The sequence below is a fragment of the Muntiacus reevesi genome, chromosome 4, assembly GCF_963930625.1.
Source record: "Muntiacus reevesi chromosome 4, mMunRee1.1, whole genome shotgun sequence".
In the NCBI taxonomy this organism is placed as follows: domain Eukaryota; kingdom Metazoa; phylum Chordata; class Mammalia; order Artiodactyla; family Cervidae; genus Muntiacus; species Muntiacus reevesi.
The window spans coordinates 50525416-50548466 of record NC_089252.1 but is presented as its reverse complement, the minus strand read 5'-3'; the positions used below and the strand labels follow the sequence as shown (position 1 = coordinate 50548466).

Genomic DNA, 23051 nt, shown 5'->3' with positions numbered 1-23051 from the left:
GCTGTTGCTCTCCAACCAACAAAAAATCAGAGGATGACAATGTACAGAGGCTCTCTGCTGAGAGCAGAAGTCCTTCAGAGTGCAGCAGAAATCCAGCAAGAGAACGTTACCCGGGAGCGGCAATGAAGAGCCCAGATACAGTCCAGTGTGTGCGCTTCCGTCTGATCTCACTGACCAGGAAACACTCAGGCATTTCTTTTCAGAATCAGGACATTTTGGAAGCAGGTATTTCAATAGCAAGTTACGCTGACACATGGGATAGCGCGTATTTTTGAATGCAATGGAATATCATACAAAACATCTATGATTTTTTCCAAAGTCAGACTTAATTGGAAACGTTGGAATCAAGTGAAAAGCTTTTCTGTACACTAGGAAAGTGCTTTCTGAAAGTTATCAGAGAAATACAAATTATCGTAAGTCAAATGTCGCTTTGAAAATATTTAAAAAGAGATAGTAGGTTTGAGTGTACGGCCGACTGCTCTGCTGCTCCGGATTGTTGGGGGTTCTCTCTTGTGTATGTGGGTGATGAACACGTGAGGATATTAACATCTGGCCTTAGGGACGGTCTGCGTTTAGATGAAGTAAATTGGCCCAGGAAGGGAAAGCGACCGCACTCTGCATCTATTTTAAAGTTCTGACAGTTTTGTTTTTGATAAACATGTGCCAAACTAGGGACTTATTCTATTTCTTTTTCTTTCTCATGTACTAGAAATGGACATTCTGAATTACAAGGAGTCAGTCTGGAACACAGTTTTTTATATAAAAGGTAAGGGGATCTCTTTAGAGGTGACTTTTTTGGGGTGGGTTGGTTAGAATTTCAGTTCAGCAGCCATGCACGAGACACTATTATGTTTGGAGAAGACCTTAAGACGTTTCTTTAAAGAGAGTCAACAGACAGCTGTATCAGAAGGGTAACTAGGAATGAGTAACCGTTTTCAAGCACAGACTGTGAAGGTTTTCAGAAAGACCTGTACTTAGATTCTTTATGGGAAAAGCCAACGAATGCCAAGCATTATAGTTTCCAAATGTCTGGAATGACACACCAATGCTGGACTTTTATAGGTCTCACCCAATGCAGGGGACAAAAACATGTATGTCACTGGGAACAACCCTTATTTTGAAGAGAATAATGTTATATCCAACCCCTCCTAGGAAGCCTTAATAAATTCACCTCCTATATCCCTGCCCTCACTTGATTTTTTTCCAGCTTGTTCAATTGTATGTGTATATCCAAATGTAAAGTTCCATTATTTAAATGCTCTAGAAGCTTATAGCTCTGTTCTACAAAGAGCTGTGACTGGTTTCTTATTGAGAGTGAGTCGCTAAGAACTATTTAACTCTTGGCTAGAGCATCCTCCAAGTGTTCTGTGCATTTTGAGCTCTCTGCATTTTTGTGAGTTTCTCAAATGCAGAACTTCCTAGAGGAAAGAAAATAGCTTTCTTATCAGCATGAAATACCAAAGAAACATACCAAGCTTTTTTAAGAGGCGGCTCATGCCTGACAGTTCAGCAGAGCCGGGGGGCGGGGGGTGGTTTGGGGGGCGGGGTCTGAGCATGCTCTGCCAAGTTTTATTTTCTTCTTTTTCGGGGAGAACTGACTTCTGGAGGCAGAGCTGCTGGTTGGCTGTCAAGCATCACCCCATGGGAATCAGGGAGATTTATGAGCTTAAAGAGCCCTGTTTGTCATGTACTAGACTCGGAGTAAGAGCAAAACAAAGGTTATCTTGCAGGATTCGCAGATTTCTTCTTGTCAAGAGATCAGGAGACAGGGAAATTAAAAAGTTACCTGTACACTGGGGCAGGCAGTTGCACACACAGGGAACTATCTGAGTGAACAGGGAGCAGGGTTGTACAGAGTTGTGGTCAAGTCATGTTCAAACCACTGGGCCAATCTCCCAAGAGCCTCTTCTGAGAATGTAAATGGATTCTACCACATATTCCTTGCATGGAGCTAAGACTTATTAGCATTGCCAGTTACTAAGATAGAGCATTGGGTGTGTTTATGAAGACAGTTTCAAGAGCATGCTGAAATCATACACTGTATATTTTCATGTGTTCAATATATCTCCTAAGATCATTGACTTTGACTAGAGGAGTTTGGAATGTGGTAAAAATGCTAGTTCTCTTGATTGTGCAGATACAGCATACAGATTGAAGGCAAGACTAGTCCCTGAAATCTGCAGCTCATTCCAAACTGGACCCTCAGGGTGACTTTCCTTGGGTGTCAGATGCCTTCAGAGAATGTTCCGTGTTTGTGAGGATTAGAGTGGAAAACCCATCCTAGGACCTTGAGAAGGTGAGGTGGGCTAATGAACATTTTTTTTTTTTTTCTGATGTCATGGATTATTTTTTGTAAGACTCAACATTATGTTATGAAATGCCTTATTCCAGGTCAGTGGAGTGTTGTTTGCCTAAGTGTTTAGATGTTGAATAAGAGTTATCTACCCCAGAGGATAACGTCACATAGCTCTTCAGAAGGACTTCATGAAAATATAAGAAAATTGAACAAGCACTCTTGTTGAAAGAACAATTTCACAAATGGACCGGACTTTCTAATGAACCATTTGAACAAGCCCTCTCTTTGACATCAGATTTCCTTCCCGACATAAAACTGTAAAAAAATAATCTGAATTATTACTTCTGTTACAGTGCCATTTTGCTCAAAATATTTCATTCAGGGATTCATATATAATTACCCACCTAATAAAAGGAGCTATTAGGTTGTAAAGATCCTATTCCTTCCATGCTCTTTTAAAATTATGACCTACTCAAGCTTGAAATCAAAGGCAGAGCTGAAAGGAATAATTCAGCTGAAACTCTCTTATTGGGTTTTCAAGTTGCCTAACAGATAAATATGCAAACGGGCTCCCTTTTGGCGATTCAGCTGCACAAATGGATTAACTCCAAATCTGCAGCTGCAAATTCAGAAACTAAAAGGGTGCACACACAATGTTTTTAATTTCACCTAGTTGCAAGCTGTAGATAAACATGGCAATAGGAGTTTAAGGTCCTAGCTCACAATGAAGATGCAGTTTTAAAGAGCATCCACCGGATTTAGGATGATGTGTCAGAAGTGTCAAGTGATGTCTTCCCCTCCGTTCCTCTCTGACTCTGGGCAGGCATGGTGCAGGTTTCCTTGACAACAAGCCTGGGGGTCGCCATTCATCAACACTGCCTGCTCTGAGTCAGTGAGGACCCTGTTGGTAGAAGAGACATCACTTAAGAGAAGGTACTGTTGGAAACCACCTTCCATTTTCCTTCCCTTCCTTGGATGGGATGGGTCTGCCACGTCCACAGAGGGTTTCAGGAAGGTAGATCGGGGCAGGGGCGGGTGGCATGGAATGTGTGGAGCTGGCCACCTGACCGGGACTGGCTGCCAAGGAGGACTCAGGGAGGGATGGGGTGGAGAGGGGGACTCTTCCAGCCAGACTTCTGAGGGAGACGGGCTTGGTGAAGCTTTGAAATATCATCACAGTGTGGGATGGCACAAAAGCCACCCAGATTGAACAGTGTCCTGTTAGAAGTTTTAAGCTCGTAATTACTGGGTGTCTGAGAAGACTGCATATTGTATCCTCCTTCAGGAAATGGACCGGTGGCTGGCAGCATGCCCCTAGCTGGAGATTTTTAAATGTTCCTGTTCTCCAGACATCAGTGTTAACCAAGGGTGGATTTACAGATACCTTGCTAACATGGGTGAATTTTGCAGCCACTTGCTGATACCCACCACCTGTGCAAGTGTGACCGCGTGACAGAAGCTTGTTTGCCTGTTTACTTTTTTTGTGCTGTCAGAAAAACATCCAATCCTTTGGTGAGAAAGTTCCCATGGGTGCTCTGTACTTTCAATTTGAAAACGAAATAGTGAGCTTGCACTGGTTTGCCATGGCAGGATACAGGCTTCAATAATGCACTTGCCGTTTGTAAGACTAGACCTACACATTAGAAGAATCGGACAGGCCTTGATGAAGAGCGTTAAGTATTTGTCATGACAGTGCGGTCACTGCAGTGGCAAAGGCCCAGGACTATTCTCGCAGCTTCAGCTTTGACATTGCAGTGAAGATGTATCTTAGCTTTTGTTAAGGGACCCCGGAGTCCTCATTTTGAAACTCCTGATGCCCAGGAAGGAAGGACTGCGTCTTCCTTCTGAACTGCTGCAGGATCTTCCAGGAGTGAGTGGTCTTGATGGTTGACCTGTAACTGGTTAGCGTTCTTGGACACAGGTGTGCTGTTCGTGGGTAATTGGTAATGCTGCAGAGGTCCCCGCAAATTCAGCTCGTCAATTCGGCAATGCGTGTTAAAAGGCCGAGCCTGTGATCGCGTTAAGCTGCTTCATCAGCCCTTCCAAACTTGCCATTTGTTCACTCAGATCATCCTGTTCATACACCTACAGAGAGAATGAGAGCAAAGGATTAGTGCAGGTGAATGTTGGGGCCTTCCTTTTGTTAAGGCGGGGGCCATCTCTAATCATTTCACTGTGCCTTCTCATGCACGCCACAGCGGCCCATAGCCCGGGGGCTGCACGCAGCATATGACCATTGGCTGAAGATGCTGGTCGTAAAAGAGGCGGTGACGAAGGACTGTGTGCTATTTCACCAGCTTCATCCTTGTGATGAGGCTTCTGTGTTGAAAACAAAATCTTGTTTCAAATCAAGTCCTGCCAATTACTAGCTGTGTGATCTTGGACAAGTTAGTAAACCTCTCTGAGGTGTAGCTTTCAGGTATAAAATGAGGATGGTTATATCTATTTCAAAGGCTGTCCTGAGCATCCTGGGACGTGTTTAGTGCCTATTAGTGTTCAGCACAGGGTAGATATTGAGTATGTTAGTTACTTTTCCTGCCCATCAGGCTATAAACAGAATTTACATAAGCAGGTTTCCTTTCTTTGTAATACCACATAAGAATTTTTTTGTGGGAACTTGACCTCGTGGTATTAAATAGGTTGTAGATGGTACCTTCTTATAGGAATTTCAGCCTGCCAGTAAACGATTTGGTCATTTACTGTGTTTGACAAGGATTGAAAATAGCCACTTTGGCTCAAAAAACTGGCCCTATGTATGAAAAGGGAGGGTGTAGTGAGATGATTAGTTTTGTTACTTCTTTCCACAAATGATGTCATAGCTGTCTGGGTTGTTTTTCTTGAATTTCTAGATTTTGTTGTCCAATACAGAAACCTCAAGTCAAAAGTAGCACCTGGGGTTTTGAAATGTGAATAGCCTATATTGAGATGTGTTGTACATATAAAATATACATCATATTCTGAGCACTTAGTACAAAAAAAGTAAATATCTTAATGATAATTTTTTTATATTTATTGCATGTTGAAGTGATAATATCTATATGGGTTAGATAAAAATATATCATTAAAATTAGTCTCACCTGTTTATTTTTACATCTTTTCATGTGACTCCTAGAAAGTTTTAAACTGTGTGGTTCACATTGTATTTCTATAGGATAGTGATGACAGTGTGTGTGTATAATATATATATACATACACACACAGGTGCCTATTTATATAAATGTATATACACATATGTGCGTGTATGTATGTAAAGTCACTCAGTATGTTGCTATCAGCTTGTATGTATAAAGACTGCCTTTAAGTATCAATGATCTTTTTCATGTAACTAGATCCCTGATGTAATTTTTTTCCGTAAAGTTTTTTCTCTTCATAGTCAAGTGAAAGAAAACAGAACTAAACAGATAGGAAGAGCAGCGAGGGCTTGGGCTTGGTGGACAGGGCTGGTTGGCTTAGACTGCTTTGCACAGCGTGCTTCCGTGAGTTTCAAGGATGGCCTTACACTGGCTGGGTCCTCTGCTGGTTTGTGGCTCTCCTCAGACACTTCAGGGGCTGTCGGCACAGATACAGGAAGCAAAGGAGATCTTGCCTTTCCAGCCAACCCAAGAGAGGCTGTTTTAACATGAGTCTTGGGAAGAGTAGGCCCTAAAATAGAGAACAGAGTGATGAAAGTAGTGTGCAAAACATTCCGGAACAATCTCTCAAGTGTGTAAGCCGAGTCCAGTGGGTTGGCATTGCCTGTAGGTTATTGTTCGTTCTGTCGTCAAGACATGAGTTCTGACACATGAACGGGCTCATTTTATTTCTACTGAATGGAAGATAAATCCTGAGTAGGCCTCCCCAGATGAACCTCCACCAGTCATATGTCATTGCGAGTGCATTTCAGATATCCCTGTGAAAGGCTGCCTGGGAACTGTGGACGGTTTGCCATACGGTGTGTCAGGCCAGCTCAGCTGGGGCCGGTCGCAGCTTTGGGCCAGAGAGCCCTGTTCTCGACCACCTGTATAAGCCAGATACTGTTTATAACAAGTACCAAGGAACACTTGCGCAGTTAAAAGAGATGGTTGCTCTGATCTGCAAATGAGTATTAGATGTTACAGTGCAAAACAGTTCTTTATGGCTAAACTGATTGAATATTTTCTGTTGGAAAAGAAAAACAAGATATGATTCTGTCCTAATCAGGATAGTTTCTCTCAATGAAACACATTCTAATGCTCATGAAAGTCATTTGAATAACTGTTGAGTTTCTACTAAATGATATTTCAGCCTGCTACAAGCAGCGACTACCTTTTCTTTTAGGGTCTAAAATTTGCCTTATAAATTCTGCAACATATAGCAGCAGTATAAATTTGTCCCTATAGTCTAAAATACAAATTTTATAAAGGTGTATATCAAATCAGCTAGTATACCTCATATACCTAAGGACTTTTGTCAGTATTAGAACCAAAACCTTAGCATAGGAGGCATTGAAGCTATTACAATTAGTTTGCCTCAGTTCTCTTCTATAATCAGTGATGATATCTAAGTTCAAATGATCCCAGCGATATACTGTATATTTTTGGGTAAAAAAAAAAAGTTATTTTGACCATACTTTCAAAAACATAATCTAGTTAATAAAACTCAAAAGTTGTTATACTATCAGAGAAATAAGGAATACTTGCTTATTAGAAAAGGAAGAATGCAAACCATCTAGGAAGCTAGTAATTTATAAATGCTAAATCCTATCCAATGCACATTTTATCATACATTTTGACCTAGCATCTAATTCCTTCATATTTATATTCAATCACCACTTTTCTTAAACCAAGGCTGAAAAGTCTGCAGTTAGAATCATTTATCACTAGAGGGTGATCTTAAGTTTTTGGTAACTAATATGAGAAGAGATACAGAGATAGGAGAAGTAAGAATCATCTTCTTATTAAGAAAGGAAATACTAATATTTATGGAGCTCCTACTAAGCTCTAGACTTGCGCTAAGTTTATTTCATTTTAGGCAATAGCATAGTAGGGAAGAATTTGGGACTTACCAACTGAATCTGAATTCAGATCCTGGAAAGCCTAACTGTGCATTCTACCTGTATAATTCCTTGCTCAACTAAGCTAATTTCTCTTGCCTGTTTCTACATCTATAAAATAGAAATAATAATTTGTGAGGATTAATAAGATGATGTATTTAAAGTTGCTGATTTCCTGTCACTCTTTCAAAGAGAGCTAGCTGTTATTAAGATTTAACAGATTTTTGGACTCTGTGGGAGAAGGCGAGGATGGGATGATTTGAGAGAATAGCATTGAAACATGTATATTACCATATGTGAAATAGATCACCAGTCCAGGTTCGATGCATGAGACAGGGAGTTCAGGGCTGGTGCACTGGGATGACCCTGAGGGACGGGATGGGGAGGGAGGTTGGAAGGGGGTTCAGGATGGAGGGACACATGTACACCTGTGGCTGATTCATATCGATCTATGGCGAAAGCCACTACAATATTGTAACATGATTAGCCTCCATTTAAAATTAATTAAAAAGAGATTTAATTGTCAAAACAAGCCTGCTAAGTATTCTATCTCCAGTTCATATACAAGGATGCTAAAAAGAAGAGAAATGAAGTAACTTAACCAAATTCATACATTTCAGAAGGGCAGATAGTAGAATTTTTACCAAGATCTATCAAACTCCACTGAACACATTAATGTCTTTTTCATTGACATGTTGATTTAATCCATCCAACTTAAATGAGCTTTTTGAAGAAGCAGCATAAAAAAACATGAAACGTAGTTCAAGACTATCAGTCATTTGAGAGTATAAACTACTTATTGTATTATAGTTTCTTAAATTATGTTTGAATTTAAGGAGGAAAACAATGAAGTTTGGCATTGATTTAAACTACTTTTATTACAGTGTTATTTACATTTATACAAACATAAAACTTGGCATAACTTGTAGTTCTAAGACTCTTCTATGAAACCAAAACATGTTTAAGTTAAATAGCAAAGTACTATACAAATAATGCAATTTAAATTAAAATCTTCAATTTAATGAGATTGGAGGTCAGTGGACTAAAACAAAATAATCACATAGATTTTTTACTGACTGCTGTGTCACACAGGTCATTTTGAGTTTGTCTTACATGATCCTTTTCTACCATCAGTTTTTTTCTGGTGAACAACTAGCAAACCTTCATTCTTCCAAAGAACGTCATAATACCAGCTGGTCTTCGTTGGATCTGAAGAAATGATCTGTGTAGTAAATCTACCTCTGTATTCTTCCTTTGGCCTCTGAGTAGAAACACAGTGTTCCTAGAGCCAACTTAGTTGTAAACCTAAATACAAAGGCAGGCACTAAAAACCCTGGCAGAGTGATGCTATAAAGTATTCTCTAGGTACACCAGCGTGTGTAATTCACATGAATATTACAGATGATCACGCAAGTGAATGCACAAAGCTTAAAGAGGAGTCTTCATGCAGTACTGGTGAACACTGGGAATGTATCTATGGAACACCTACTGTGAATGTCATTTTCTGAATTGTGTTTACAGTCCCTTCAAGTATGTTCACAATGTTCTGATTAAACCCGAATGTAGTTTTATTGCCACGGAAAGATGTTCCTCCGAGCACATTCCATGACCTCCTAGCTCTTCCTTCCCTACATTTAATAGAACAGAGCAGCTACATTTGAACGATTAACACTTTATATGTTAATATTTGATATTTTTTTGTTAAAATTTTTACTTCGATTTTCTTGATGGCATATAGTGAAATCCAATTAGTTTTTGAATTTTAAATTTTAGTTTTTTACAAATTATAGTTGATTTACAGTGTCGTACTAGTTTCAGGTATACAAGGAGATTCCGACACACACACACACACACACACACATATATTCTTTTTCAGATTCTTCTCCATGATAGGTTAAGATACTGAATATAGTTCCCTAAGTTGCTATGCAGTGGGTCCTTGTTTATGTTATATATAGTAATTTGTATCTGCTAATGCCAAACTCCAAATTTATCCCTCCCTTCTACCCCTTTCCACTTCGGCAGCCTTAAGTTTGTTTTCTATGTCTGTATATCTGTTTCTGGTTTATAAATGTGTTTTTTATATCATTTTTCAGATTCCACATACAAATAAGATTATATGGGATTTGAGTTCATTTAGTGTGATAATCTCTAGGTCCGTCCATGCTGTGGATGTCACTGTTTCATTCTTTCTTATGGCTGAGAATTATATAGATACTCTACACCTTCTTTATGCATTCTGCTGATAGACATTTAGGTTGCTTCCGTGGCCTGGCTGCTGTGAACAGAGCTTCAGTGAACACTGGGGCGCATGTGTCTTTCTGAAGTGGTGCTTCCTCTGGATATATGCTCACGAGTGGAACTGCTGGATCATATGGCCACTCAGTATTTAAACGTTTTTAAGAAGCCTCCATACTGTTCTCCATGGTGGCTGCACCAAGTTATATTTCTACCAATAGCGTAGGTTTCCATTTTTCCCACACCCTCTCCAGCATCTCTTATTTTCAGTCTTTATGGCCCTGGTGGCTCAGATGGTAAAGAATCTTCCTGCAGTGCAGGAGACCTGGGCTTGATCCCTGGGTTGGGAAGATGCCCTGGAGAAGGGCATGGCAACTCACTCCAGTATTCTTGCCTGGAAAATTCCATGGACAGAAAAGCCTGGCTGACTACACAGTCCGTGCGGTCACAAAGAGTTAGACATGCCTGAATGACTAACACACACACACACACAAAAGACCATTCTGACTGATTTGAGGTGATATCTCATTGTGGTTTTAATGTGCATTTCTCTGTTAATTAGTGATGTTGCACATCTTTTCATGTGCCTATTGGCCATCTGTCTTTTTGGAAAAACCTCTATTTAGGTCTCCTGCCCACTTTATGATCAGGTTGTTTGGGGTTCTTTGATATTGAGCTGTATGAACTGTTTGCATATTTTGGAGATGAATCTTTTCTTCATCACGTCATTTGTAAATATTTTCCTCTGTTCTGAAAGTTGTCTTTTGATTTTATTTCTGGTTTTCCTTGCTGTGCAAAAACTTACAAGTTTCATTAGGTCCTATTGGTTTATATTTGCTTTTATTTCTATTGGGAGACTGACCTAAGAAAGTATTGCTACAATTTATATAAATGTATATAAGAGAATGTTTTGCCTATATTCTCATCTAGGAGTTTTTTGGGGTCATGTATTATATTTAAGTCTTGAAGCTATTTTGAGTTTTTTTCTATGGTGTGAGGGTGTGTTCTAATAACTTCATTGATTTACATGCAGCTGTCCAACGTTCCCAGCACCACTTGCTGAAGAAACTGGTTTTTTTTCCCACTGTATCTTGGCTCGTTTATCAAAGGATAATTGACCAAAAGTGTGAGGATTTATTTATGGGCTCTCTCTTCTGTTCCAGTGATCCATTCATCTGTTTCTGTGCCAAGGCCATGCTATTTTGATTACTGTAACTTTGTAGTATGGTATGCAGTTTGTGAGGATTTTGTCTCCTGCTTTGTTCTTTTCCCTTCCGATCACTTTGCAATTCTGGCCTTTAATGGTTCCATATAAATTTTAGTATTATATGTTCTAGTTTTGTGGAAAAAGTCATGGGTAATTTGATAGAGATCACATTAAGATCACATTAAATCTGTAGATTGTGTTGTGTAGTATGGTCATTTTAATAATATTAGTTCTTCTAACTCAAGAGCATGGAATAGTTTTTCCATTCCTTTAAATAACCTTCAATTTCTTTTATGAATATTTTTATAGTTTTCAGTGTATATAAGTCTTTTACCTCCTTGGTCAGGTTTATGCCTAAATATTTTATTTCTCTGATGCAACTTTAAAGGGGATTAAAAAAAATCTTTCTTCTGCTATTTCATTGTTAGTGTAAAGAAATGCAACTGATTTATGTATGCTAATCTTGTATCCTACTACCTTGCTAAAGTTATAACTTCGACTTGTTTTTGTGTGGAGTTTTTAGGGTTTTCTACATATAGTGTCATGTCATCTGCATATAATTACAATTTTACTTCTTCTTCCCTTACAATTTGTATATACTTAATTCTTGTATGATTTCTGTAGCTAGAACTTCAAATACTACATTGAATAGAAGTGGTAAGTGGGCATTCTTGTCTTGTTCCATGTTTTAGCGAGAAAGCATTCAGGTTTTCACCATTAAGTATTATGTTAACAGTGGATTTATAAATAGCTTTCATTATGTTGCGATATATCCCCTCCATTCCCACTTTGATGAGAGTTTTTATTATGAATGGATGCTGCATTTTATCAAATGCTTTTTTTCCACATCTATTGAGCCAATCATGTGGTTTTTATCTTTCTTTTGTTTGTGACTGATGTATCATCTGATTGATTTTCATATGTTTGATTACCTTGTGATCCTAGCATAAATCCAGCATGATTATGATGTATGATCTATTTTATGTGTTGTTGAATTCAGTTTGGTAATATTTTACTAAGGATTTTTGCATCTATATTGATCAAAGATACTGACCTGCAATTTTATTTTTTGGTAGTTTCTTTGTCTGGTTTTGGTATCAGGGTGATGGTGGCTGCATAGAATGATTTTGGGAATGTTCCCTTTTCTTCAGACTTCTTCAGATTCTTGGAAGAGTTTGAGAGAGATTAGTGTAAGTTCTTTTTTAAATGTATGTTTAGTAGAATTTCCCAGTGAAACCATCTAGGCCTGGGCTTCTGCTTGCATGGAGTTTTTTAAATTATAGGTTGTTTCACTTCTAGTGATCAGTCTTTTCAAATTATCTATTATTCTTGATTCAGTTTTAGAAACTTTTCTGTCTCTTCTAGGTTGTCCAGTTTGGTGGCGTAGAGTTGTTTATAGTATTCCCTAATGATTAATTTTTATTTACATAGTATCACTTTTTATGTCTACCTCTTCATTTCTTATTTCATTTATTTGGTCTTCTCCTGTTTATTTTTGGTAAACGTGGCCAAAGGTTTGTCAATTTTGTTTATTCTTTCAACAAAACCAGCTTTTGGTTTCATTAACTTGTCTGTTTTTAAACCTCAAGCTCCTCTCTGATATTTATTATTTCCTTCCTTCTGTCAACTTTAGGTTTTGTGGTTGTTCTAATTCTGTTAGGTGGTAGGTCAGGGTTGTTTTTTGAGGAAGCTCTCTTTGCTATAAACTTTACTCTTAAGACTACATTTGCTATATCCCATAGATTTTTTGTATGGTTGTAGTTTTTGTTGTTATTTGTCTTGAGGTATTTGTAAAATTTTCTCTTTGATTTCATCCTTGACCCATTGGTTTCTTAGTAGCATGTTGTTGGTCTCCATATATTCTTGTTTCTCATTTCTAATTTCATGCCACAGTGGTCAGAGAAGGTTGCATGCAATAATACCCGTCCTCTTAAAATCTGTTGAGACTTGTTTTGTGTCCTTTGTGGTCTATCCTACAGAATATTCCATGTGTGTTTGGGAAGAACATGTTTTCTTTTATGGAAGGATTTACTGTTCTAAGGGCTTCGCTCATAGCTCAGTTGGTAAAGAATCTGCCTGCAATGCAGGAAACCCCGGTTTGATTCCTGCACCAGGAAGATCCACTGGAGAAGGGATAGGCTACCCACTCCAGTATTCTTGGGCTTTCCCTGTGGCCGAGCTGGTAAAAGAATCTGCCTGCACTGCGGGAGACCTGGGTTTGATCCCTAGGTTGGGAAGATCCCCTGGAGAAGGGAAAGGCTACCCACTCCAGTATTCTCGCCTGGAGAATTCCATAGACTGTATAGTCCATGGGGTCACAAGAGTTGGACACGACTAAGTGACTTTCACTCTCTTACTATTCTAAAGTTACCAATTATACATAACTGTTTTGTTGTATATGATGTCTGTTGCTTTACAGATTTTCTTCCTGGAATCCTGTCCACTGATGTTAGTGTGGCATTAAAGCCTTCTACTTTTATTGTAGTCCCATAGTTTCTCCTTTTATATGTTAATATTTGTTTTACATATTTAGGTGCTCCTATATTGGGTGCATATATACTGATCCTTTTAATGGTATATAATGTCCTTCTTTATGGGCTTTGTTTTTGAGGTCCATTTTGTCCTATATGAGTACTCCTACTGTTTCTTGTCATTTCTATTTGAATGAAATGTCTTTTTCCCTCCCCTCACTTTCCATATAGGGGCCTCTTGTAGGCAGCATATTGTAGGTTCTTGTTTTATTGTCCAATCTTCCCTTCTGTATCTTTTGGTTGCAGCATTTATTCTATTGGCATTTAAAGTAATTATTTATGGGTATGTATTTGTTGCCACTTTAAATCTTCTTTACCAAGATTTTATATTTCTTCTTTGTTCCTTTCTTTTGGATTTTCCTTTTGTGGTTTGCTTGTCTTCTTTTGTGTTATTGGTTGAGTTCTTTTTGGTTCTTGTGCACCTACTTTATGTTTTTGATTTGTGGTTACCCTGGATTTCAAGTGGGCTTCCCTGGTGGCTCAGATGGTAAAGAATCTGCCTGCAATGCGGGGGAGCCATGTTCAACCCCTGGGTTGGGAAGATCCCCTGGAGAAGGACATGGCAACCCACTCCAGGACTGTTGCCTGGAGGATTCCATGGACAGAGGAGCATTTTCAAGTATGTTAACCCATTATATCTACCTGCTTTAAACTGGTAGTAATATAAGTTCAAACACATTGTCAAAGATTACATTTTCTTACTCCCCTCACCAACATCTTGTAATTCTGATTTCCTATTTTACATCTTTATGTTTATCCTCTTGCAGTTCATGGTAGTTAAAACCAGGCTTTCCACATGGTGTTAGTGGTAAAGAACCTGCCTGCCAGTGAAGGAGACATAAGAGATGCAGTTTCGACCCTTGGGTCAGGAATATCCCATGGCAAGTCACTCCAGTATTCTTGCCTGGAGAATCCCCACGGACAGAGGGGCCTGGAGGGCTATAGTCCATAGGGTCGCACAAAGTCGGACATGATAGAAATGAATTAGCGTGCATGCACATAGTTAAAATAACTTTCACAATTTAAAAAAAAAAATTTCTTTTAAAATATATGTCCTAGCTTTATTTAAGTGATCTACAATCCTTTTATATGTTTACTTTTCCTACTGTGATCTTCCCCTTCCTTATAGATGCTTGCTTCTTTTCTATTTTGAGAACACCTTTCAATATTTTAGAATAGGCTCATTATTGATGTATTCTTTGGTTTTTGCTTGTCTGAGAAATTTTCTCTCTCCTTCCTTCTATTCTAAATGCTAATTTTTCTGGGTAAGTATTCTAGGTTGCAGGTTTTTTCCCATTCAGGACTTTGAATATATCTAGCCACTTCTTTCTGGCCTATAAACTTTGTATGGATAAATCAGGTTATATTTATGGGGGGGGATTCACCTGCAATTTGTTTTTCTCTTGCTGCCTTTAGGATTCTTGCTTTAACTTTTTCCATTTCAATTATATGTCTTAGTGTGGGTTTCTTCAAGCTCATCTTGTTTTGGACCCTATGTTCTTTCTGTAACTGGGCATCTTTTTTCCTTCTTTAAAGTTTGGGAAATTTTCAGTCATAATTTCTTTAAATACATTTTGACCTCCTTTCCTCTTTTCCTTCTGCAATCCCTACTTATGCATAGATTGGCACCCTTTATATTTTTATCCCATAGATTTCATGTGTTACTTTCATTGTGTTTTAATTTGTCTGTGTGCTGCTCTGATTGCATAATTTGTTATTCTGTCTTCAAAATCACTTATTCATTCTTCTGCATTATTTAATTTGCTATTTTTTGCCTGTAACTTGGTTTTCATGTCAGTAATTGACTTGTCTAATTTTGAATGGCTCATTATAGTTTCTAGATCCTTGTTACAATGATCTGCATTTCTATTGATAGTCCTACTTAATTCCTTCGGTATTTTTATTACCTCCTTTTTGAACTCAGAGTCTGGTACGCTTGAGAGGTCTATTTCTTATTTTAAAACATGGGATTTGTCTTGTGTGTTTTTTTGTTGTTGGAATGGTTCCTCTGCTTTTTCATTTTATATTTCTCTGACTCCATGAATTTAGGATAAACAGTTTTTCACTGTGGTTTTGAAGGGCTGTGTTTATGTGGGAGCGCCCTTGTATAGCCTGAGTCCAATATTTTTGGCTCAAGAGGTCTGTTTTTGGTATGCGTGCTTGACATTTCTGTCCTCAGGTTTTGCTGGCCCTCGATGAAGGGGGTGCTGCAGTGCCCAGAGCCTTCAGCGGATGCTGGGTGAGGCCTTTGCTCTGTGGGTTGCCACAGTCCTTTTGGTGGCAGGGTCTGCTCCCCACTTGTTGGGATAGAAGTCCGCAGGCCCAGTTTTAACCAGTGGAATCAGTAGGTAGGACTAGAGCACTCCGCGGGGAAGGAGGTGTGTACCCCTCCCCAGGAACTGTCCGAGGACATGCACTCTGTGACATCGCCTGCCCCCGAGTGCGGGCACCCACCAAGTACACTGCTGTTGGCACCGCCCTTGGGTCAACCTCTGCCTGGGGAGCAACAGTAAGTAATCAGCTCGGATGTCCCCCCAAGCACTGCGCCCACAGAGCAGCCAGTGTGAGTTTGCTGGCGTAGTGCACCAGCAGCCACTGTGGGATCACCAGGAGCCACCTTAGATTTCTGCCCTGTAGTCATTCCACCTACCTGTGCTTGCGTGTTCCCAGAGCTTGTAGCAGTGGAGTGGCACCCACCGTGAGGGCACTGAAGTGAAGCTGCTATGATGGGTCCACAACCCTCCCCCTGGGCACGTGTGGACAATGTGGCTCTTATGGAGGACGCAGCCTCCATCCTATGTGCATTCCCAGTGGTGGCCTGGATCACACTCTAGGCCCTTCAGGCTCTCTCTCTGCAGCCAAACCAAGCCCTTTTCTCTGATCCTCCCAATCTGTCCCAGCTGACTTCCCAGCCAGAGGAGGAGATTCCCAGGGTGAGGGAATGTTTCCCGTTTCATAACTCCCTGCGAGGTACGGGGTCCCATTTCAATTCTTCTTTTTTCCCCACTTCATCCTATCCAGTTACATGGTGATCTCTTTCTTGTAGCTTTAGTTGTATGAGATCTTCTGCCAACATTCAGTAAGTATTCTGTTAGAATCGTTCCAAATATAGATGTATTTCTGAAGGATTTGTAGGAAGAGGTGAGTTCCACATCCTAGTCTCCCATATTGATTTCTGCCTAAATTTCAGTTTTTAAGTAATGTTTTTTTTTTTTTTTGAAAAGTTTACATTTTAACACTTAACACAAATCAATTCACTTTAGCATAGAGATATATACAAAGAGAGTAACACAAAAGAAGTAAATAGTATATTGGCATAGCATATTATGCAGAAAATTGAATCAGGCCTGTCCCTATTGTATACTGGGAAGTATACAAGAATAATAATTACTTAACTATTTTTTTTGGTAGTTTTACACAGAGAAATTATAGTTCTATTAAAATACATTGTAATGGAGTATTTTCTGCTTGGGATCCTAATGATTTGGGCAGGTCTATGCTGTATTATAGTGCATCTGAAGCATTTGTATTACTATAATAAGATGCAGACATGCCTAAAGAGTACCATAACTCAAACCCATTAGAAAGGAGATAATTATAATAACTGATTATCTCTAGTGTCCAGGCAACAGTTTTTAAACCTGCTGAATGTTGAATAACAGGCAAGACACTGTGCATTTTACAAAAGGAATCAAAGACATTGCCTTTAAACCTCATATAACACACTTTTCTCAAGCAGTATTCACAGATGCAAAGAAGTTTAGAACGCTGGAACCTCAATGGCTCTTGGAGTTCAACTAGTGCCCTTCCCATTATTTTGCTGAAGATAACACTGAGGTCCCAGAAGATCAAGAGGTCAAGGTAGAATTTAATTTCAATAACATTCCAGTACAAGAGAAGAATTTAAAGTAGAGTTCAGTATTAGCACTTTATCTGGCATATTATATGGCCTTATTTTTTTCTTTTTCTTGAATGGGGAATTAAAGTGTATGAGAGAAATTTTCCAGGAGAGATTTATCAACAGCCAATAAGACAACTTTGGTCTTATGATTGCCCTTTAGTAAAGGGGAATAAATGTTTTAAAGCAAAGATTTCCATGAATAGATTTCCATGGATAGCAGACACACTTGCTTTTGTATGTGCATTAACTCTGTCCCTGTGCTATATACATTTGTATTTGGGTAGATTCAGTATTTTATACTCTGAATCTCAAATATTTTAGCTTGGAAACTTTTCTTCACTTATGCCCTCAATGTATATTCCTGGCTTGTCTTGATTTTCTAGTCTGTGTCTTTATTCTTCTGAAGAACTATGAGACATGCCTTTATCACTTCACGCCTGAGACCTTACCTGTGGCTCTTCCAAAGGCTATATTCTGAATCTGTTTCCTATACCACTCAAGCAAGCAGACATCTTCCTATAAAACAAGCAATCTTGTGGCACAGACTGTGTTCCAGTGACGGAGTAGTGTCACCTGGCATTTGGATTAGTAAGTGATGTCTGAGCGCTCGGTCCAATCTGAAGAGGACCCTAGGAACCATCTTGCAGCCTCTCACCTGCTGATGGACTGCGGCTGTTGCTCGGTGAGTTATCCTAAGTCCATTCACCCTTATTTCCTTCTGTATTTTCAACACAGTCACACATCCTCTGTTGCTATCTGGGTTTTTGTACACTGTGCTTATTCGCCAGTTTAAAAGCCAACTGTATTCTTGCAGTCCTGCCTGATCCCCCAATTTTTGGGTACTCCTTCTATAGGGCGAGTTATTTTAAGGCATGATAGCCTTTGACTTGCCTGATGGTGTCTGACGCACTGGAAGACAATCATACCCTCCCAGAGAACTAGAGAAAACAGTAGCAATTAGAAAAAGCATTTACTTCAGGGTATTAAACCCCTGTCCTTCCATGTCAAGAAATGATAGGATTTTTGACAGCTTTTCCTATTGTAGATCTAGGGAGAAGACCATGCTTCATATTTATTTATTTACTTTGGAGATCTGCAGTTATGCTGATAATTAGTTTAACATAAATTTAATAATATTTCTCAATTTCAGAACGTTTCTGAGTCTTATCAGAGTAATATACCAAAGGAAAAGAAAATGGGACAGCAGCCAAGAGGTTGAGTAGAAAGACCCTGAGCTCACCTCCTCTCGTGAGCACACCAAAGTCACGACCATCTGCAGAACCATCACTGATGAAAGAGAACCTACTGGAAAAGATTTTTTTACAACTGGACATAAAGAAAGAACCACAATGAGACAGGTAGGAGGGGTAGAGAGTCACGATATAATCAAACCTCATACCCTTGGGCAGGCAACCCACAAACTGGAGAAGAGCGCTGCAGAGGTTCTCCCACAAGAGGGAGAATTCTGAGCCCCTTGCTGGGCTTCCCATCCTGGACGTCCTGTATCAAGAAGATAAGTGCCCAAAGCATGTGGCTTTGAAGGCCAGGAAGGCTTAATTTTAGAAGCATCACAGGGCCAGGGGAAATAGAGACTTTACTCTTCCAGGGCACATGCAAAATCTGACACATACCAGAACGCAGGGCAAAGCAGTGGCTTTCATAGCAGCCTCGGCCAGACCTACCTACTGGTCTGGTAGAAAGTCTCCTGCAGCGGTGGGGAGGTGGCGGCCACTCACCCTGGATATGCAGGTACTGATGACAGCCACATTTGGGAAAATTCTACGATGTGAACACTGCTCCTGGCAGGTGGCATCTTGGCTCATCAGCCCCAAGACCTAGCCCCACCCAAAAGCTGAAGATGCCAGTGCTGAGACATCTCATGCCAAACAACTAACTAGCTGGGGACACAGCCCCAGTCACCAGAAGACAGAATGTCTAAAACTTCCTGAGCCCTCAGCCATCTCTCGACAAGCCCTAGACATGACTCTGTACGACAGAGGGCCAAGACCCAGCTCTGTTCTCCATGGGCGGGCACCAGGTCTGTCCTCCAGAAAGCCTGCACTAGCTTCTAGACGTGCCCCATCAGACATACCCTGAAAACTGTGATCCTGTGGATCCAGGCCAATGCTAGCTGAAAAATCCCCAAGCTTGGAACAAGAGTCACCCAAGTCCACGAAGCACAAAGTCCCACATAGCAACACACGAAGACATACTACTTTAAGTGACAAAAGAAAAGCCCACAACTAGAAATAAGAAAATCGTGAAATGGAAAAGCTCACTGGCAAAGATAAAGATTAATTATGAGGGAAGGAGAATACCTAAGCAGGGTTTTTAAAACACATTTGAAATGAAGGGATCAAGGAACTATACTTAGACACGACTTACTGACTAAACACCAACAATGTATGTGTATGGCTCTTTGCGATCCCATGGACTGTAGCACATATATATGTATGTATATATTTATATATATACACATGCATATAGACTGCTATACAAAAACCTCATGGTAACCATAAGTCAAAAATTTAGAACTACATGCAGAATAAAAAGGAATCCAAACCCAATGCTAAAGATAGTCATATAATCACAAAAGAAGAAAGGGAATAAAAAAGACCTACAAAAACAAATCCAAAATAGCAAAATGGCAATAAGAATATACATATTGATAGTTACCTTAATGGTCTGAATGGATATGAAAACAAGACCCATATGTATGCTTGCTACAAGACACTCACTTCAGATCCAGGCACATATTCACACTCAGGGGATGGAAAAAGGTATTCCACACAAATGGAAATCAGAAGAAAAAGTAAGTAGCAATATTTATATCAGATAAAATGGATTTTAAAGACTGCTACAAGAGACATACACTACATAATAATCAAGGAATCAGTATAAGAAGGTGATATAACAGTTGCAAATATATGCATACCCAATACTGGAGCACCAAAATATATGAGTCAGATATTAATAGAAGGGGATTAATAGTAACAATAATAGTAGGACACTTTAATATATCAATGGGCAGACTGATCATCCACACAGAAAATCAACACAGAAACACAGTTGAACACATTAAACCAAATGGGTTTAACTAATATTTATAGAGCATTCCATCCAAAAGCTGAAGAATACACATTATTCAGGATAAATCACATGCCAGGACACAAAACTAACCTCAGTAAATTTAACAAAGTTGAATTGTCTGTCAGATATCTTTTCTAACTATAATAAGACTAGAAATCAACTGTGAGGGAAAAAAACTGCCAAAAATACAAACACGTGGCGACTAAAATAATATGCTACTAGGCAACCCATGGACCACTGAAGAAATGAAAACAACAATCCTAAATCTATGAAATGCAGCAAAAGCAGTTCTAAGAGGAAAGTTTATACTGATACAAGAATATGTCAAAGTTAGTAGAGGAAAAATAAGTCAAAAAAATCAAAGTAGAAATAAATAAAATAGGCTTTAAAACACAGTAAAATAAATGAAAACAATGAGTTGATTCTTTGCAAGAATAAACTTGATAAGCTAGACATATCAAGAGAAAAGGGAGATGGCCCAAGTCAATAAAATTGGAAATGAAAAAGAAGTTGCAACGGACACCATAGAAATACAAAGTATCTTAAGAGACTAGCAGAAACAACTAAATGCCAATAAAATGAACAAATTCTTAGAAAGGTACAATCTTGCAAGACTGAATGAGGAAGAAATAGAAAATATGAACAGAGCAAATATAAGTACTAAAATCCTATTAGTAATTTAAAACTCCTGATAAATTGAAGTCCAGGACTGATGGCTTCATAGGTGAACTCTACCAAACATTTAGATAAGAGTTATCACATCCTTCTGAAACTATTGCAAAAAATTACAGAGGAAGCAATACTTATGAACTTTTTCTGTAAGACTAGCATCACTATGATACCAAAACCAGGAAATAAAGCACAAAAAAGAAAGTTACAGAGCAGTATCACTGATGAACACAGATGCAAAAATCCTCAATAAAATATTAGAATTGAGCAATATATTGTGCTGGCCAAAAAGTTCATTTGGGCTCTTCGCTTTCTATCAAAAGACTCATACACCATGATCAAAGTGGGATTTATCTCAGGAATGCAATGATCTTTCAATACCTGTAAATCAGTGTGATATACTTCATTAACAAATTGAAGAATAAAAATCATATGATCATCTCAGCAGATGTAGAAAAGGCTTTTGTAAAAAGTTCAACATCCCTTTATAATAAACTCTCCAGAAAAAGGAGCTCAGAGGGAACATAACTCACCATAATAAAGATCATATATGGCAAACACATAGCTAAAATCATACTCAATATTGAAACACTGAAAGTATTTCCTCTGTGATCAAGAACAACAAGGATGCCCACTTTTGCCATTTGTATTCAATGAAGTTTTGGAGGTCCAAGCACAGCAATCAGAGAATACAAAGGAGTAAAAGGAACCCAAGTTGCAAACCAAGATGTAAAACTATCACTGTTTGGAGATGACATGATACTGTACATAGACAATCCTAAAGATATCACCAAAAAACTACTAGAGCTCATCCATGAAGTCAGTAAACTTGCAGGATACAAAATTAGTATACAAACATCTGTTGCATTTCTATACACTAACAATGAAGTATCAGATATAGAAATAAACAGTGACACTTAATATTGCATTTAAAAGAGTAAAATACCAAGGAGTAAATCTACCTGAGAATGCTAAAAACCTGTGCTCTGAAAACTGCAAGACTTTGATGAAAAAGAAATTGAAGACAACACAATCAGGTGAAAGGATATATTGTTTTCTTGGACTAGAAGAATCAAAGCTATTAAATGACCATTTTACCTAAAGCAGTCTGCAGATTCAATACAATCCCTATCAAATTACCAATAGTAGTTTTCACAAAAATGGAACAAATAATTTTAAAATTTGTATGGAAACACAATAGACTCTGAATGGCCAGAACAAATTTGAGAAAGAAGAATACTGCTAGAGGAATTATATTTCTGACTCAGACTATATTAAAAAGCCACAGTCATCAAAACAGTATGGTGCTGGCATGCATGCATGCATGCACGCACGTACACACACACACTTAAAACAGACACAGACACATAGATCAATGGAACAGGATAGAGATCCTGGAAACAAAGCCACTCACTTATGGTCAATTAATCTACAACAAAATAGGCAAGAATAAACAATGGAGAAAAGATAGTCTCTTCAATAAGTGGTTTTAGGAGAACAGGACAGCTACATGTACAAGAATGAAATTAGACATTCTCTAACACCACATACAAAAATAAACTCAGAATGGATTAAATACCTAAATGTACAACTGTATACCATAAAGCTCCTAGAGGAAAACATAACCAGAACACTCTTTGACCTAAATCAATATTTTTTTATCTCCTAAAACAAATGATATGAAAGCAAAAATAAACAGGACCTAATCAAACTTACAAGCTTTTGCACAGCAAAGGAAACTATCCACAAAATGAAAAGGCAATGTACCGAATGGGAGAAAATATTTGTAAGTGATATGACCAATAATGGATCAATATCTAACATATATGGACAGTCATACAACTCAATATCACAAAAGCAACTTGATTTAAAAATGGCCAGAAAAACTGAATAGACTTTTTTTTTCCAAAAAGGATATGCAGATGGCCACAGGCAAAGACAAGTTGCTTGACATTGCTAATAATCAGTGAAATGCAGTCAAAACCACAATAAAATGACACCTCAAACTTGTCAGAATGGCTGTCATCAAAAATAACACAAACAGCAAATGTTGGTGAGGACGTGGAGAAAAGGGAACTCTTGTACGTTGTTGGTGGGTATATAAGGTG

General features: G+C 38.7%; 1 protein-coding gene across 1 annotated transcript in view; it reads right to left on the bottom strand.

Moving 5' to 3' along the window:
• Positions 1 to 3518: 3518 nt before the first annotated feature.
• Positions 3519 to 23051, bottom strand: part of DCC (DCC netrin 1 receptor) — an 828232-nt gene continuing 808699 nt past the window's right edge. The window contains exons 30-31 of the mRNA XM_065934991.1: positions 5796 to 5938; positions 3519 to 4381 (exon numbers count right to left, since the gene is read on the bottom strand). Coding sequence (XP_065791063.1) covers positions 4292 to 4381; positions 5796 to 5938 — 233 coding nt within the window. The 3' untranslated portion in view covers positions 3519 to 4291. The remainder of the gene's footprint in view (positions 4382 to 5795; positions 5939 to 23051) is intronic.